Source organism: Theropithecus gelada, chromosome 4 (genome assembly GCF_003255815.1).
Source record: "Theropithecus gelada isolate Dixy chromosome 4, Tgel_1.0, whole genome shotgun sequence".
NCBI lineage: Eukaryota > Metazoa > Chordata > Mammalia > Primates > Cercopithecidae > Theropithecus > Theropithecus gelada.
The window spans coordinates 52296377-52312694 of NC_037671.1; the positions used below are offsets into that span (position 1 = coordinate 52296377).

At 37.8% G+C, this 16318-nt stretch overlaps 1 protein-coding gene across 1 annotated transcript; it reads right to left on the bottom strand.

Annotated features, from left to right (window-relative positions):
• Nucleotides 1–3805: 3805 nt before the first annotated feature.
• Nucleotides 3806–6941, bottom strand: LOC112623845 (beta-defensin 110). Its single transcript, XM_025384536.1, has 2 exons — nucleotides 6850–6941; nucleotides 3806–4089 (listed from the first exon to the last, which is right to left on the bottom strand). The coding sequence occupies exons 1-2, from the start codon at nucleotides 6902–6904 to the stop codon at nucleotides 3941–3943; spliced, it is 204 nt and encodes a 67-aa protein (XP_025240321.1). The 5' UTR covers nucleotides 6905–6941; the 3' UTR covers nucleotides 3806–3940.
• Between the last annotated feature and the right edge of the window lie 9377 nt (nucleotides 6942–16318).

The following is a 16318-nucleotide window of genomic DNA, read 5'->3' on the forward strand; positions in this document are numbered from 1 at the left end:
ACTTTACACGTCCAAAATTGGATCAATTGTCCAACCAAAATTTGTTACACCTAGTATCCTTCTCATTTTAGTCAATGGCACAGCTCAATCTTTCCAATTGCTCAGACAAGAAATCTTGGAGTCATTCTTTACCCCTCTGTCTGCCACAGGCAAAATTTAATCCCTCATGAAATCTAGCTAACTCTACCTTTAACAGATCCAGAATTCTACATCCATTCCTCATTGTTTGTATTATTATGGACTTAGTTAATATAATTTACCACCTATATTATTTACTACTTATATTATTTTAATAACTTCAGAAAGACCTTTAAAAAATTCAAATTATGTCTCTCCCCTTTGAATTGCTCTCAGAATAAAAGTCAAGATCTTTTCTAACTCCTTAAAATCCCTGGGTAATCAATTTGTCAAGATATTTTCTCTCCAAATTCCTCTCCCAGGACTCACCTCCTGAATTACTCTTCTCAGCAATTCTTTTCTCCCAGGTGTTCCCCCAAACATTCCAGATGTGCTTTTATGAACACTTCTTTCAGCCTTTACAATAGGGCTCCATGACAAATCATATTTAAAATTACTATAGGCCAGGATTGTGGGTCACTACATTCTACTTTGTTTCCTTTTCTCTAACACTTATCGCCTTGTAATATAATAGATAATCTGCTTATTTCTTGTATTTACTGTTTATATTTGTATCCACTCACTATACTATGAGCTCCATGAAAACAAAGAACATTGTTAGTTGTTTTTTTTTTTTTATGTGTCCCAGTCATATTGTACTCTGACACATAGTAGGTGTTCAATAGATGTTTATTGAATTGGTAAATAAATGAGGGAGAATATATTGAATGTAGTCTAACCTATGTATTATCCGTATTACAAATTGACATTGATCTTTTGGAAGAATATTCCATGCCTTATTCATTTGTGAACTCTATCAAGTTGGATATTACTTAAAAATCAGTTTGTAGTCAATCAATATCAGTTCCTTAAGCCAGGAGCTATAATTTTTCAATCTCTAAATCCAAAACCCATGACATTAAACCTGGGAAGAAGTAATCCACTTATGAAAAGCTGCCTGAATAAGTACATTGCTAATTGGAATTAGATTTTGTTCTTGCCCAAGGACATTGAGGTAAAGTAAATACTGAAATAGGTTGGGTTTGAATACATTATATCAGGTAGGAGTCTAATTTCTCTCTTTCTAGTTCGTGTGAGAATTTGATGGTGATAAATCTAATTTCAATATACTGCTTTTAATTGATTCATATGGGTATTGAACTACCAAATAACAGCAAAAATTCCAACACTTGGTGGCAACTATTTTATCAGAGTCACTGCTCAAGACTCACAAAAAACTAAATGTGAAGGAAAATACAGAGTGTCATGAAAATTTATATTGTGGGCCATAGGAGGGAAAAATACAAAACTCTCAGGTTTTAGAACGAATTAGTTTAACATTATCTAGTTCTTTTGTAAGTTCACACAATAAAAATTACAATGTATCAGCAAGAAAATCACCAGAAATCTTCCCATTTTTAAGCATTTTTTTGCCTTCCTTTTGTTAATAACTTACAAACTTAGACACATGTAAATTCTGGGGGCAGAATAATTAGTAACACCTTTATCTTTTTAAGGAAGCAGGCTGAAGAACTTCATCAAAGGGGTTTCTAGAGTTTTCAGACTTTTTTTTTTGACACGGAAAACACTTAAAAGATTTCCTTAGGGAAAAAAAAAATTTTGAGGTTGATGCACGTAGGTTCACATTCTCCTTTAAGTTTCTTTCATTTGTTCCTTGAGCTGAAGGCAGAGGCTGATGGCTTAAATGTATTGAACACAAGTAAAGGCTATCTTAGAAATTTAGATGGTTTTCATGCACTCTGTCAAGCACTGAAAGAGAGTACACCAGTAGTTTTAGCACAGCCTAATTTATGTGCAGATATGCCTCACGCGTTTTTTAGAAAATCTCTCATCTTCTTGCTGGCTCCTAACAAATTCAACTCTTATTTTCCCCATATTAATAGTATATTAGGCCTCTCAGTTCTGCTTTAGAGGTCTTGGTGCAGTGATGGCTCAGTCTCTACTTAGGTAAAATAAATAAAAATCAAACTTCCATAACTTTCATTTTAAGCATTTATTTTTACTAATCTCTTTCTTGACATAGCTAATACATTCATTATCCAAAAGTTAGGCCAATTTTTCTTTCTGGAGCCACCAATATATCACCTCTAGTCCATACATAATATATAAAAAACTTAAATAGATAACTATTTCTCATAAAACACAGAAAATGTAATTGGCCACCTGAAAATCTCACTTTTTTTTTTTATTGTTTCCATTGTCATTTTTAAATTTTTGTGACAGTGGGTGCTTGACTTCATAAATCAGTAGTTCTCAGCCAAGCGTAAATTTGTCCCCTCCCCCAAAGAGGATGTTTGGCAATACAGGTAGACAGTTTTGATTATCACAATTGGGAGAAAGTGTGCTATTCTCATCTAGAGGGTAGGAGGTAAGAATGCTGAAAAACATATAATGAGCAGAATAGCTCCCACAACAAAGATTACCTGGACCAAAATATCAACATTGCCAAGGTTGAGAAACCCTGTTATAAATAAATATTGTAAAGATACTTTTGAAGATATTTACACAAGAAAACACAAAACAATCAAAGACTATGTAAATTTTATCTGAATAGAGAAAAAAAATTTCCCCGTTCATGGCTTGTTGTAGATAACGCTTAGAATGAGCATACTTAGATCTCATATCTGCGTTTGAAGAATAGACTGGATCCACAGAGAGACCATAACAAAAATATCAAGAGAGCAGCAAGTCCCTGGAATTTCTTGATTTACCATCTCCTTTTGAGTCTAAGTTTGACCTATATGTATGATTTAATACCTTTCATTTTTCTTTAATTTGCCAAAAGATTATTTAATTTTATTTTGAGGGGTAGGAAGAGAGGATTCTGTTTTATTATTATGTTGTGGTATTGACGATGTTTCTTAAGAGTTTTGAATTAATGTGTTTAAATTGTATTCCAGAATTAGCTCTTCTGAACGGAAAACAAATGGTACAGATGCATCACTGAGCTGTTTTAGGGAGGAATACTGTGGATCCTCAGAGGCAGTAGTAGAGGAACTGAGGCAGAGTGAAATTGAAAAGTGAAGGTTATTGCTGCTTCCTTTTGTCATGTATCTCCTCAGACACAGTCATTTCTCAGGACTGAATAGCTGCGTTAAACTATTAGTCATAGTTTTTGACTTTTTTGGTCTAAATTTTCAGTTATTTTCTCCTCTTCTTTCTGAAATTCTTCTCCTTTCTTTTTACTACCTCTCTTATTTCTTGATACACATTTGTCTTTACTAAATAATAAATAAGAGTAGAAATTGAAGCTGGTTGTAATTTTTCCCTTGTCTTCCATTCTTATACTCGTGATTCTTTCACTTCAGCTCTGTCTCTCTCACAATAAAGATCTGCCCTCTCAATGTCCAGTCTCCCAAGCCCGGTGGATTTATGTATTTACATGGGGGTAATCTGTGGAATAGTATCTAATAAAATAACAGTGCATTTCTACTGGAAGCTTGTATCTTAGACATAAGCTTACCCAATTCTTTGAGTTAGGGTTTCCCATAACCTTACTTATGGCAACTAACACAAGGCACATAAAACTTGTGGAACTTGTGGAACATGAAGCACAGAAAACTTGAGGAACTTGCATAAAATAAGTCCCACTACTTCTGGTACCAACAAATCAGGAGAAAAGTGTAATGTAAAGGCACCAGATATGAGCGTGACATATGATCACTTCTGAATGGTTCAACATTAAGTTTTATTTAGTTCTTGTGTATTATAGAGACACACAGGCCTTGAAGGATGTGCTGGGAAAACTTAATAACACTGGTCTTCTCTTCTTCGAGCTTGTGACTCTTTTCTTCTGTCATCGTTACTGCTGCAAGCAGCAATGAGTTCCAGGTCTTATGCAGTAAGCAATCCTAATTTCATTTTCATGACACTGATTTTTACATCGACCATTACCCATTCTGCACTCTCTCCTCAAGTCCAAGCTACCATACTCAGGATATTTCTTTTTGGCTGTAAGAAGGGAAGAATGACTGAAATTAGCCATCTAGCTATGACACATCCATGCTTTAAAAGGAGAAGGTCCATGAAGCAAAAGATTATAGAGTGAAAACGTCCACCTACCTATGGAGGAAAGATTAAGTGAATTTACTGTCCCTTGGTGCAAGCTACATTCTAGAAATAAAAAGGGTCTTGGACCTAAGTTAGGTGTTTCCACTTTCTGTCTTACAAGAAACTGGGCAGTGACCCAGGATGGTTCCCAAAATCAATGGAAGAAAAGTGACCATAATTTATCTTTTGGTCAGACTCTGTCTCTACAACCATCTAATTACATTTGAGCAGCCTGTTCTCTGCTCTCACTAACATTATTTAGACTGAATGTTGTGCTTTATGAATTCTTCTTCAAGTGATTTTCACTGTAGCTTGATTTTGCTTCTCTAAAATGTCGAGAGCTAGGCAACGCTGGATAACTTGTCTAAATTCCTGCAACTCCCCTGAATATTTGGGGTTTATTTCCCCGAAGAAATTATGTAACTCAGACGTGTGTCTAATAACAACATTGATAAAGAAAAAAAAAAAAAGTGGAGCCATTGTTGACCATTACATGATTTCTGAAATTACCAATGTTACCTTTCTCTTCTTTCACCACAAAGTTTCTAAAATAATAACTTACCAAGAACTTATCACAATTACTGTTTGTGCTGTTAAATCTTTTGACTAGCAATCAATAAACTATTGTCAGGGGCCCAAATCCAGCCTGCCACCTGTTTTTGGAAATAATTTTAGTGGCACACAGATGCACCCACTTACACATTGTCTATAACTGTTTTTGCATTAAAATAATGCAGTTGAGATCTTAGGGTTCATAAAACCTTAAGTATTGGTTGTCTCACTTATTTCTAGAAAAAGTTTGTTAACTCCTACTCTGGCTTTATCTTTGCTCATCAATCATGAAAGAATGAGTGAGAGATTTGTAGCTGGAGTCACAAGAAGACATGTCCAGGAGAGCAAAACTGCAACTAAAATTTGCACATTATAAGAAACACAAAATTTGACACAATACAAAAATAACTTGTAATAGTCAAAGCTGTAAGAAAAGATATATGTTTTGTTTTGTTAACTTAAAGATGGAATCTCACTAGAAGTTTCTTATTTAGAATCGATTGTATTTAGGGGGTTTGGGGGACATTGGTTTGATCGGCTATATGATCTATTCCAAGTCAAATATTTTTTATTTTATATTTTAAATTGCATCAAGTAAAAAAATTTATTTTATATTTTAAATTGTACCCTGCCCGATGCATTTTCAGAAGTCATTTGTTTCTCAGTCTTTTTTTTTTTTTTTTTTTGGAGGCACATCAAATTCTTGACCAAAGGATAGATTTAATATTTTCACATACGAAAACAAATAAATTATGCCACTGTTCCCTGCTATTAATTATTGCTTGGTCTTCTCAGAGGCCAGGGCTCTTTGCCTAGGCAGTCTGTCTCCATTTCCAACAGCTGATAAGTGATGGTAAGTAGTAATATCTGTCAGCTAATACATAGACTCAGAGCTACGTTATCTATGTCTTTGGTATAGTGGCTATAAAACCAAGTCCTGCTATGAATATTGGCTTTCTTCTCAATGTAACTGAAGCAATTCAGAGTATGAAGCAACTTAAAGAAACAAAAACATAGAAGAACATCTAGTTAATCTGCATAATTTAAATATTCACTTCTAAAGATCATTACTTATTCTACATTTTCTGAGGAGTTATGATTATCAAACCCATAAGTGATGGCCAGTGACATACACCTGGATTATACTCACTTTTGACAAGAGTTCTGTCACATTTGGCACTGCTGTCCATGATTCCACCTTGGACTGACCCCACCCCTTCTCTTATTTATTCTTTGTCTTGTTTCACCTTTCTAAAACATTATTGTCTGTTTTCTCCTCATTCTGACCTCTACATGTGTTCTCCAGCTTGTGTCCTTGGGTTGCTAATCTCCTTTGCAAGCATTATAGTATCAATTAAATATACTCCCTGTCAACTGGATGCCAAGCTCGAGGGCAGGGCGTCTTATTCTAAGCAATATTGACCTTTTGGATAGGACAATTCTTTGCTCTAAGGGGCTGTTCTGTGCATTGTAGGCTATTTAGCAGCATCCTGGGCTCTATCTACAACTGGTACTATGCCAGTAGTACAAGTTGTGATGAGCTAAAAGGTCTCTAGACATTGCCTGATGTTCCCTTGAGCACAAACTCACTCCTCTCTGAGAATCACTGATCTAGTGATACTGTGATATTTCAAAAATTATTATTTCTGCCCTCAAATACATTGTTCAAGTCCAATCTTCTGTCTGAAATCTCTGAGCATCACTTTCAGCAAAGTAAAATCTCCCTCCATTTATCTTCCACACCACTTTTTGTTATAATATTATTTTAGATTTACAGAAGAGTTGCAAAGTTGGTAGAAGCCAGCTTCCCCTTATATTATATATTGCATAATCTTGGTAACGTTAATTAAGATTAAGAAATTAATATTGATGTAGTAGTATCTACTAAGTTATGCTCTATTCAAATTTTGCCAGTTTTCCTACGTGGTGCTCTTGTCTGTTTTTCACTATTCTCTTTATTATCCATTCTGGAGTCCAATCTAAAATACCACATTCCATTTTTGTGAAATGATGTTTTAATCTCTATGTTATTATCATACTTTTATCAAAAAACAACTTACGTCTTCTCAAACTTGTTAGTATAAATCCCCATAAATATTTGCATATTACCTTGTGAAACTGTGACCCAAAAGAGCAGAATAAAGAAAAACAGTTGAATCTTCATGGTAGAGAGCTTCTTAAAAAAAACTGTCAACAGACCTTTTTCAAGTCAGCTGTTTTGAAATAAGGAAACAGAGATCCCTTTTATTTATAGATTCTCCGGGGAAGTACTTTTAACTACTGAGGCTTATCAAGAGCAAGAACATTTATATGCTTGGCTGAATAGTGCCACACTCAAAGAACATGAACTCAAAAAGTATTATTAAATTGTTCTCATAAAAGTAAAACCTGCTGTGTAACCTTAACTAGACTCTCATGAAAACACAGTTTTTAAGAGACTTTTATTTATAGGGGATATGTGTTTGGATTGCTAAATGTTATAGTAATCAGCTTCTCTATTCTGTGTTATATGTAATATTAAACATTCTACTGCCTTCGTATAAAACTGTTGAATGCTTGAATCATAAGATTTTACAGAAAAAGTCTTCACTGAGATCAGTTTTGTTTTACTGATAAAACAAGAGAACCAGGGAGATTAAATGACTTTATTTCAATTAATATAAGACACAACTATTTAAATAATAAGTAAATTCAGGATTCACTAAAAATGTGGGAAATATTCTATATAAGTCTATTTATTTATTTATTTATATTTACTTTTTGAGATGGAGTCTGGCTCTGTCACCCAGGCTGGAGTGCAGTGACACCATCTCAGTTCACTGCAACCTCTGCCTCCCGGGTTCAAGCGATTCTCCTGCCTCAGCCTCCTGAGTAGCTGGGATTACAGGTGCCTGCTACCACGCCTGACTAATTTTTGCATTTTTAGTAGAGACGGAGTTTCACCATGTTGGTCAGGCTGGCCTCGAACCCTTGACTTCATGATCCACCCGCCTCAGATTCCCGAAGCGCTGGGATTACAGGCATGAGCCACTATGCCCGGCCAAGTCTTTGTATGATTTGTAAATTTTCTGTAGTCATCTGATTTCAAAATTTCAGGTTCAACATTTTAATTCTGTTTATGGAACTGAAAGTTTCATATCTGATCTAAATTGCATGCTTACAAAAACTATTATTTCGGATATGTGAGAAAGAGCTGGAAGGTTTGCCCAGTACTTAGAAGCTGATGCTATAAAGAAAAACAATTGGCCAGGTGTGGTGGCTCATGCCTGTAATCCCAGCACTTTGGGAGGCCAAGGTGGGTGGATCACCTGAGGTCAGGAGTTCTGGGCCAGCCTGGCCAACATGGTGAAAACCCGTCTCTACTAAAAATACAAAAATTAGCCGGCCATTGTGGCAGGCACCTGTAATCCCAGCTACTCAGGGGTCCAAGGCAGGAGACTCGCTTGAATCCGGGAGGCAGAGGTTGCAGTGAGCCGAGATCATGCCATTGCATTCCAGCCTGGGGTACAAGATCGAGACTTCCTATCAAAAAAAAAAAAAAAAAAAAAAAAAAAAAGAAATCAATGAATCACTTATTTCCTACCACATAGTTAAGATAATTTTTAGGACAGTGGTTCCTAAACTTTAGCTGCATCAGAATCCCCTAGAAAGCTTACTAAAATCAGATTGCAAGGTCCCACCCCCAGTATTTCTGATTTAGTAGATCTGGAATGGGGACTAAAATTGCTGAAAGGGGCCATATATTAGTCTTGGAAACCTAACTCATTAATTCTATAATATCTAAGAAAAATGTTTCACAGAGTCATAGAATCTTCAGCATACATTAATAAAGAATTTAAAGCTGCTTAGAGTTTCTAATCAAATATACTCCTGTTACTGGTGAGAAAAGTAAAAGCAAGATAGATTAACTTATTTACCTAGTAATTGTTATCCTTTGCAACAGATGCTTCATATTATGAAATAAAAATAACAACTTTTGAATTAAATCAAATATGGGGAACTTGACTCATCTGTTTCCTTTCTGGGAAAGTAAAGAAAAATTGAGAATGCAGCATTAGCTGATAGGAGGAAGACCACTTCAGTATATCACTATGCAACACTTACTCAACAAATACTATTGAGCACTAATTCAGAGTTCAGTTATTGATTTCAAATCTATTTTGAATTGGTTTCATCTTGTTGTAGTCAGAAAACATACAGAAGACTAAGAAAGGATTCCTATGAATAGAAAGTACTCTATTGACATAGGTTAAAAAGAAAAAAAAAAAGGTAACTGTATCTCTAATACAGAGCATTTATCCCTTTCCAATTGGTGGAAAAAGATATCCTATGCAAAAGAGAACTGCAGAGACTAAACTGACCTAAGAGAAAATAGACTTTAAGAAAAAAATTGTTGCTAGAGACAAAGAATAACATTGTATAATAGTAAAATGGTCAATCCATCAAGAATGTAGAGAAATTACAAACATTTACGTACCTAACATAAAAGCTCTGAAATGCAAGAAGTAGTAACATGACAGAATTAAAAGGAAAAATAGATAGAAAATAAAAATAATACTTGAGGTCAATAATATCCCACGTTCAATAATGGATACAAAAACTAGACAGACCAGTAAGGAAACAAAAAATGTTTAGCAACCTTGTACACTAACTAAACCAATAGATACCTGTAGGACATTCCATCCATCAAAAGCAAAATGCAGATTCTTTTCAAATGAATATGGAACGTTCTCTAAGATAGTCATATATTAGGTGACAAAACAAGTGTCAATATATTTAAAACATTGAAATTATACAAGATACCTTCTCAGACTACAATGTAATAAATTTAAAATCTGTAACTGAAGAAAAATAAAAAATTTACAGATAACTGAAAATTAAATAATACACTCTAAAATAATCACTGGTTCAAAAGTAAATCCAAAGATGAATTAGAATAAGTTTAGTATGAATAATAACAAAAACATAATGTGCCAAAACGTATGAGATACAGTGAATGCATATGAAAATGCAAGAAACCTAAATAGCAGAAATCATCTTGAAAAAGAACAAAGTGGAAGGACTCACACTTCCTAATTTCAAAACTTACTATCAAGAAACTGACGAAGGTTGGAGCAAGATGGTGGAAGAGAAGACTTCACTTAGAGTCCCCTTACCACCCCCAACTGCAAGGGCATCAATTTAACAACTATCTAAACAACAAAAAAAACACCTTCATAAATAAATCAGGTGAGCACTCACAGCACCTGGTTTTAATTTCACGCTGAAAGATGCACTGGAAGAGGGTAGGAGAAACAGTCTTAAATCACAGATACCACCCCCCTTTTTCATCCCTTGACAGTAGCTGAGTGGTGCAGAGAAAGAATCATGTGCTTGAGAGAGGGAGAGAACAGCAACTGTGAGACACTGCATTGAACTCAGTGCTGCTCTGGCATAGCAGAAAGCAAAACCGGGTTGAACCCAGCTGATGTCCACTCATGGAAGGAGTATTGAAACCAGCCCTAGCCAGAAGGTAGGATTTGATTCTTGGCAAGCCTTGCTGCTGCAGTCTAAAGTGTCCTGGGCCCTAAATAAACTTGAAAGGCAGTCTAGGCCACAAGGACTGCAACTCCTACGTGAGTCCTAGTGCTCAACTGGGCTCAGAGCCAGTGAATGTAGGGAACATGAAACCTACTGAGACACCAGTTGAGGTGGCTAAGAGAATGCTGGCATCACCTCTCCCCTAACCCCAGGCTACATAGCACATGGATCCAATAGGTACTTCCTTCCATGCGAGGGTAGGAGAGAGACGAGTAAGGAGAACATTGTCTTGCACAGTAAATACCAGCTCAACCACAGTAGGTTAGGGAACCAGAGTCATGAGGCCCCCTTTCCAGGCCCTAGCTCCTGAGTGACATTTCCAGACACACCTTGAGCCAGAAGTGAACCCATTGCCTTGAAGGGAAGTTACCTGAGGGCCTTGGGAGAGACTCTGAGATATGCTGGCTGCAGGTAAGATTTAGCACATTCCCAGCAGTGGTGGCTACGGAGAGAGACTCCTTCTGCTTAAGAAAAGCAGAGAGAAAGGTAAAGGGTGCTTTGTCTTGCACCTTAGGTACCAGTTCAGCTGCAGAGGGCTAGAAAACCAAGTAGGCTCTTGGGGTCCCAGATTCTAGACCTTGGCTCCTGGGTGGCATTTCTGGACAAGCCGCTGGCAAGAGGGAAGAGCACTGTCCTGAAAGGTGAGTCTCAGGCACGGCAGCATTTACCACAACCTGACTAAACAGCCCCTGGATGAACTTTAAAGGAACATCCATGGTAGCCTGTTAGTACTCCCTGTGGGCCTGTGGTAGTAGTGCCCATGGGATGAGGCTCTTCTCCCTGTTGAAAGGGGAGGGAAGAATGGGAAGAGCTGTGTACTGGGGTTTGAGTGCCAGCTAAGCTGCAGTATAACAGAATATCAGGTAGACTTAAAGGTTTTTGACTCCAGACCCTGGCACCCAGATGGTGCCGCTGGATACCTCCAGGCCACATCAGGGCTTTAGGGAACTTGCCACCCTGAAGGGAAGGACACAAGCCTAACTGGCTTCACCACCTGCTGATTGTGGAGACCCAGGACCTCGAGTGAGCATAGGTCATAGCCAGCTAGTGGTTACAGAGGGCCTTGGGTAAGATCCAGTGCTATGCTAGCTTCAGGTCTGATCCAGTGAAGTTCCAGTGGTGGTGGTGGCAGGGGTGTTTGTGTCACCTCATCCCCAGCTACAGTTAGCTCAGAAAAGAGAGAGATTCCATTTGTTTGGGAGAAGGTAAGAGAATAGAAGAGCCTCTACTAGGTAATCCAGAGAATTATTCCAAATCTTTTTTAAGACCATCAAGACATAGTACAATAAAATAAAAATAGAAACAACAAAAAATTTAAAAGCAGGAGGATGAAGTTGGGGTGTAGAGTTTTAATTCATTTTATTTTTGCTTGTTTGGTTTTTTTATGCAAACGGTGTTGTTACCAGCTTAAAATAATGGGTTATAAGATTGTATTTGCAATCCTCACGGTAACCTCAAATCAAAAACCATATAACAGATGTGCAAAAATAAAAATCAATAAATTAAATCACACCACCAGAAAAAATCACCTCCACTAAAAGGAAGACAGGAAGAAAGGAAAGACCACAAAACAACCAGAAAACAAGTAGCAAAATAGCAGGAGTAAGTACTTACTTGTATCCAATCAAAACATATAGAATGGCTGAATGGATTAAAAAACAAACAACAGCAACAACAAAAAAACAGGCCAGGCATGGTGACTCATGGGTTCATGCATATAATCCCCGCACTTCGGGAGACCGAGGCGAGTGGATCACCTGAGGTCAGGAGTTTGAGAACAGCCTGGCCAACATGATGAAACCCCATCTCTACTAAAAATAGAAAAAAATTAGCCAGGTGTGGTGGCGGGTGCCTGTATTCCCAGCTACTCAGGAGGCTGAGGCAGGAGAATCGCTTGAACCCAGGAGGCAGAGGTTGCAGTGAGCTGCACTTCACTACAGCTGGGGCAACAAGAGTGAAATTCCATCTAAAAAAATAAAAATAAAAACAAGATCCAGGCCGGGCGCGGTGGCTCAAGCCTGTAATCCCAGCACTTTGGGAGGCCGAGACGGGCGGATCACGAGGTCAGGAGATCGAGACCATCCTGGCTAACACGGTGAAACCCCGTCTCTACTAAAAAATAAAAAAAAAATTAGCCGGGCGAGGTGGCGGGCGCCTGTAGTCCCAGCTACTCGGGAGGCTGAGGCAGGAGAATGGCGGGAACCCGGGAGGCGGAGCTTGCAGTGAGCTGAGATCCGGCCACTGCACTCCAGCCCGGGCGACAGAGCAAGACTCCGTCTCAAAAAAAACAAAAAAAAAAAACAAAAAAAAAAACAAGATCCAATAATCTGTTTTCTACAAGAAGCACACTTCATCTATAATGACATACATAGACTAAAAATAAAGGGATGAGAAAATATGTACCATGCCAATAAAAACCAAAAAAAACTGGGAATTGCTATACTTATATAAGAAAAAATAGATCTCAAGACGAAAACTGTAGAAAGAGACAAAGAAGGTAATTATATAAGGATAAAGGGGTCAATTCAGCAAGAGGACATAATAATTGTAAATATGAACCCAAAACTGGAGACCCCACATATGAAGAAAATATTATTAGAGCTAAAGGGAGAGATAGGCCCCAATAAAATAATACCTGGGGACTTTAACACCACACATTCAGCATTGGCTAGATCTCCTGGACAGAAAATCAACAAATAAACATCAGATATAATCTGCACCATAGACAAAATGTATCTAATAGACATTTACAAAACATTTTCTCCAACTGAGGCAGAATACACATTCTTTTCGTAAGCACATGGATCATTCTCAAGAATAGACCATATGTTGGGTCAGAAAAGAAGTCTTAAAACATTTAAAAAATTAAAATTATATCAAGCATCTTCTCTGACTACTATGGAATAAAACTAGAAATCAACAACAGGAGGAATTTTGGAAACTATACAAACACATGAAAATTAAACAATATGCTCCTGAATGACCAGTGGGTGAATAAAGAAATTAAGAAGAAAACTGAAATTTTTCTTGAGACAAATGATAATGAAAGCACAACATATCAAAACCTATGAGATACAGCAAAAGCAATACTAAGAGAGAAGTTTATCGCTATAAGTGCCTACATCAAAAAGGTAGAGAAACTTCAAATAAACAACCTAACAATGCATCTTAAAGAAATAGAAAAGCAAGAGTAAACCAAACCCCCTATTAGTAGAAGATACAATAAAGATCAGATGAAAAATAATGAAATAAAGAAGATACAAAAGATCAATGAAACAAAAAGTTGGTTTCTTCAAAGTTTACAAAAATTTGACAACTCTCTAGCCAAACTAAGAAAAAAAGAGAGAACACCCAAACAAATAAAATCAAAGATGAAAATACAGACATTTCAGTTGGTACTGCAGAAATTCAAAGGATCTTTAGTGGTTACTATAAGCAGCTATATGCCATTATATTGGAAAACCTAGAAGAAATGAATAAATTTCTAGACACATATAACCTATCAAGATTGACCCAGGAAGAAATTCAAAACCTGAAGAGACCACAGACAAGTAATGAGATCGAAGCTGTAATAAAAAGTCTCACAGCAAAGAAAAGCCCAGGACCCAATGGCTTCATTGCTGAATATTACAAAACATTTAAAGAAGAATTAATACCAATCCTACTCAAACTATTACAAAAAATAGAGGAGGAGGGAATACTTCCGAATCATTTTGTGAGCCCTGATACCAAAATCAAACAAAGACACATCAAATAAAGAAAACTATAGGCCAATATCATTGATGACTATTGATGCAAAAATCCTCAACAAAATACCAGCAAACTGAGTTCAACAATGCATTAAAAAGATCTTTCATCATGACCAAGTGGGATTTATCCCTGGGATGCAAGAATGGTTTAACATACTTGAATCAATGAGTATGATACTTCATGTCAACAGAATAAAGGACAAAAATCATATGATCATTTCAATTTATGCGGAAAAAGCATTTGATAAAATTCAACGTCTTTCATGATAACGGCCTTCAAAAAACTGGGTACACAAGGAAGATACCTCAACATAATAAAAGCTATATTCAGTAGACCTACAGCTGTCATACTGAATGGGGAAAAAGGAAAAGTTCTTTCTCTAAGATAGGGAACACAACCAGGAGACTCATTTTCCTCACTGTTTTTCAACATAGTACTGAAGTCATACAAATAGTAATGAGGCAAGTAAAAGAAATAAAAACCATCTAAATTGGAAGGGAAGAAGTCAAATTATCCTCTCCTTGCTTGCAGATGATATGATCTCATATTTGGAAAGTCCTAAAGACTCCACCAAAAAAACTTAGAATTGACATACAAATTCAGTAAAATTGCAAGATACAAAGTCAGCATACGGAAATCAGTAGCATTTCTATACGCCAACCATGAACAATCTAAAAAAAAAAAATCAAGAAAGTAATTCAATTTACACAAACTACAAGTAAAATAAAATACCTAAGAATTAATGTAACCAAAGCAGTAAAAGATCTCTACAAAGAAAACTATAAAACATCGAGGGAAGCAATTGAAAAAGACATAAAAACATGGAAAAATATTCCATGTTCATTGTTTGGAAGAATCAATATTTTTAACATGACCATGTTACCCAACAAAATCTACAGATTCAATATAATCCCTACCAAAATATAAATGACATTCTTCACAGAAATAGAAAAAAAAAATCCTAAAATCCATATAGAACCACAACAGACCCAGAATAGCCAAAGCTATCCTAAGCAAAAGGAACAAAACTGGAGGAATCATATTACCTGACTTCAAATTATACTAGAGTGATGGTAGCCAAAACAGCATTGTAATGGCATAACTGCACGTAGATCAGTGGTACAGAATAGAAAACTCAAAGATGTATCCATACATTTACAGTGAACTCATTTTTGAAGAAGGTGCCAAGAACATACATTGAGGAGAGGACAGTCCCTTTAATAAAATATTCTGGGGCCAGGCACTGTGGCTTGCGCCTGTAATCCTAGCACTTTGGGAGGCTGAGGTAGGTGAATCACTTGAGGTCAGGAGTTCAAGATCTGTTTGGCCAACATGGTGAAACGCCATCTCTACTAAAAATACAAAAAATTAGCCGGGTGTGGTGGTGCATGCCTGTAATTCCAGTTACTCAGGAGGCTGAGGCAGGAGAGTAGCTTGCACCCAGGAGGCGGAGGTTGAAGTGAGCCGAGATTGCGCCACTGCACTCCAGGCTGAGCCACGGAGCTAGATACCCTGCATGGACGTTTGAGCTGGCAGGGGCATCTTCCCAGGGATTAGACAGAGATGGGGCTTCAGCAGACACCAAGACGGGGGACCTTTGTGTGCGGAAGTGCTCCGGTTGAGCTCTGCTATGGATGCCCATTCCAGGGCTCTCTGTCACTCTGAGAGGCTCTGTCCTCAGCTAACCACAAGAATAGGAGACAGCAGAGCCAGCTTTCCCGCGGGAATGCGGCACGTAGGTCCTGCGAGGCCCGCCTGCCTGCCAGTCCCTCCCAGGGCTCCTGCCTGTCCACCCCACAGAAATATAGACACGGCGCATGCTCTGCTGCCCGGCCTGGGTGCTTTGTTCCAACTGAGTGCATTCTGGCAGCCTGGAATCCTTTCGGAACCCCCAAAACACCCAGAACCCAGCTCTGAGGGTCCAGAGAAGGGAGGAGCCACAAGCAAGTCCTGGTATTTCAGGGCTGCGGCCTGCAGCTAAGGAGTGCTGGGGATGTCTGCCAAGCACTGGAGCCAGGGAGAAGCTCACATGCACAGAAAACTAAGAGGGGTGAGTTACGCAAGTTCGCGGGCTGGTGTGATGCTTGGGCATGGTTCCCTCCACTGGGCTGCTCTGGTAAGCGAGTGGCCTATTTCCCTGCTGGACCTCTTCTGGGGACAGCCCCTCAGCCTGAAAACCCTAACAACAACATCAAGGACAACAAAAATGCAGGCATAGTGCCAGTGATCAGAGGTGGCTTCCTCAAGG

What these genes read in the sequence shown, in the direction of transcription:
- LOC112623845 (XM_025384536.1), bottom strand. Translation starts at nt 6,904, where the DNA reads ATGAAGATTCAACTGTTTTTCTTTATTCTGCTCTTTTGGGTCACAGTT. An exon ending in TTGGGTCACAGTTTCACAAG is followed by an intron (nt 4,090 to 6,849) that starts GTAATATGCAAA and finishes CCCTTCTTACAG; the next exon opens with CCAAAAAGAAATATCCTGAG.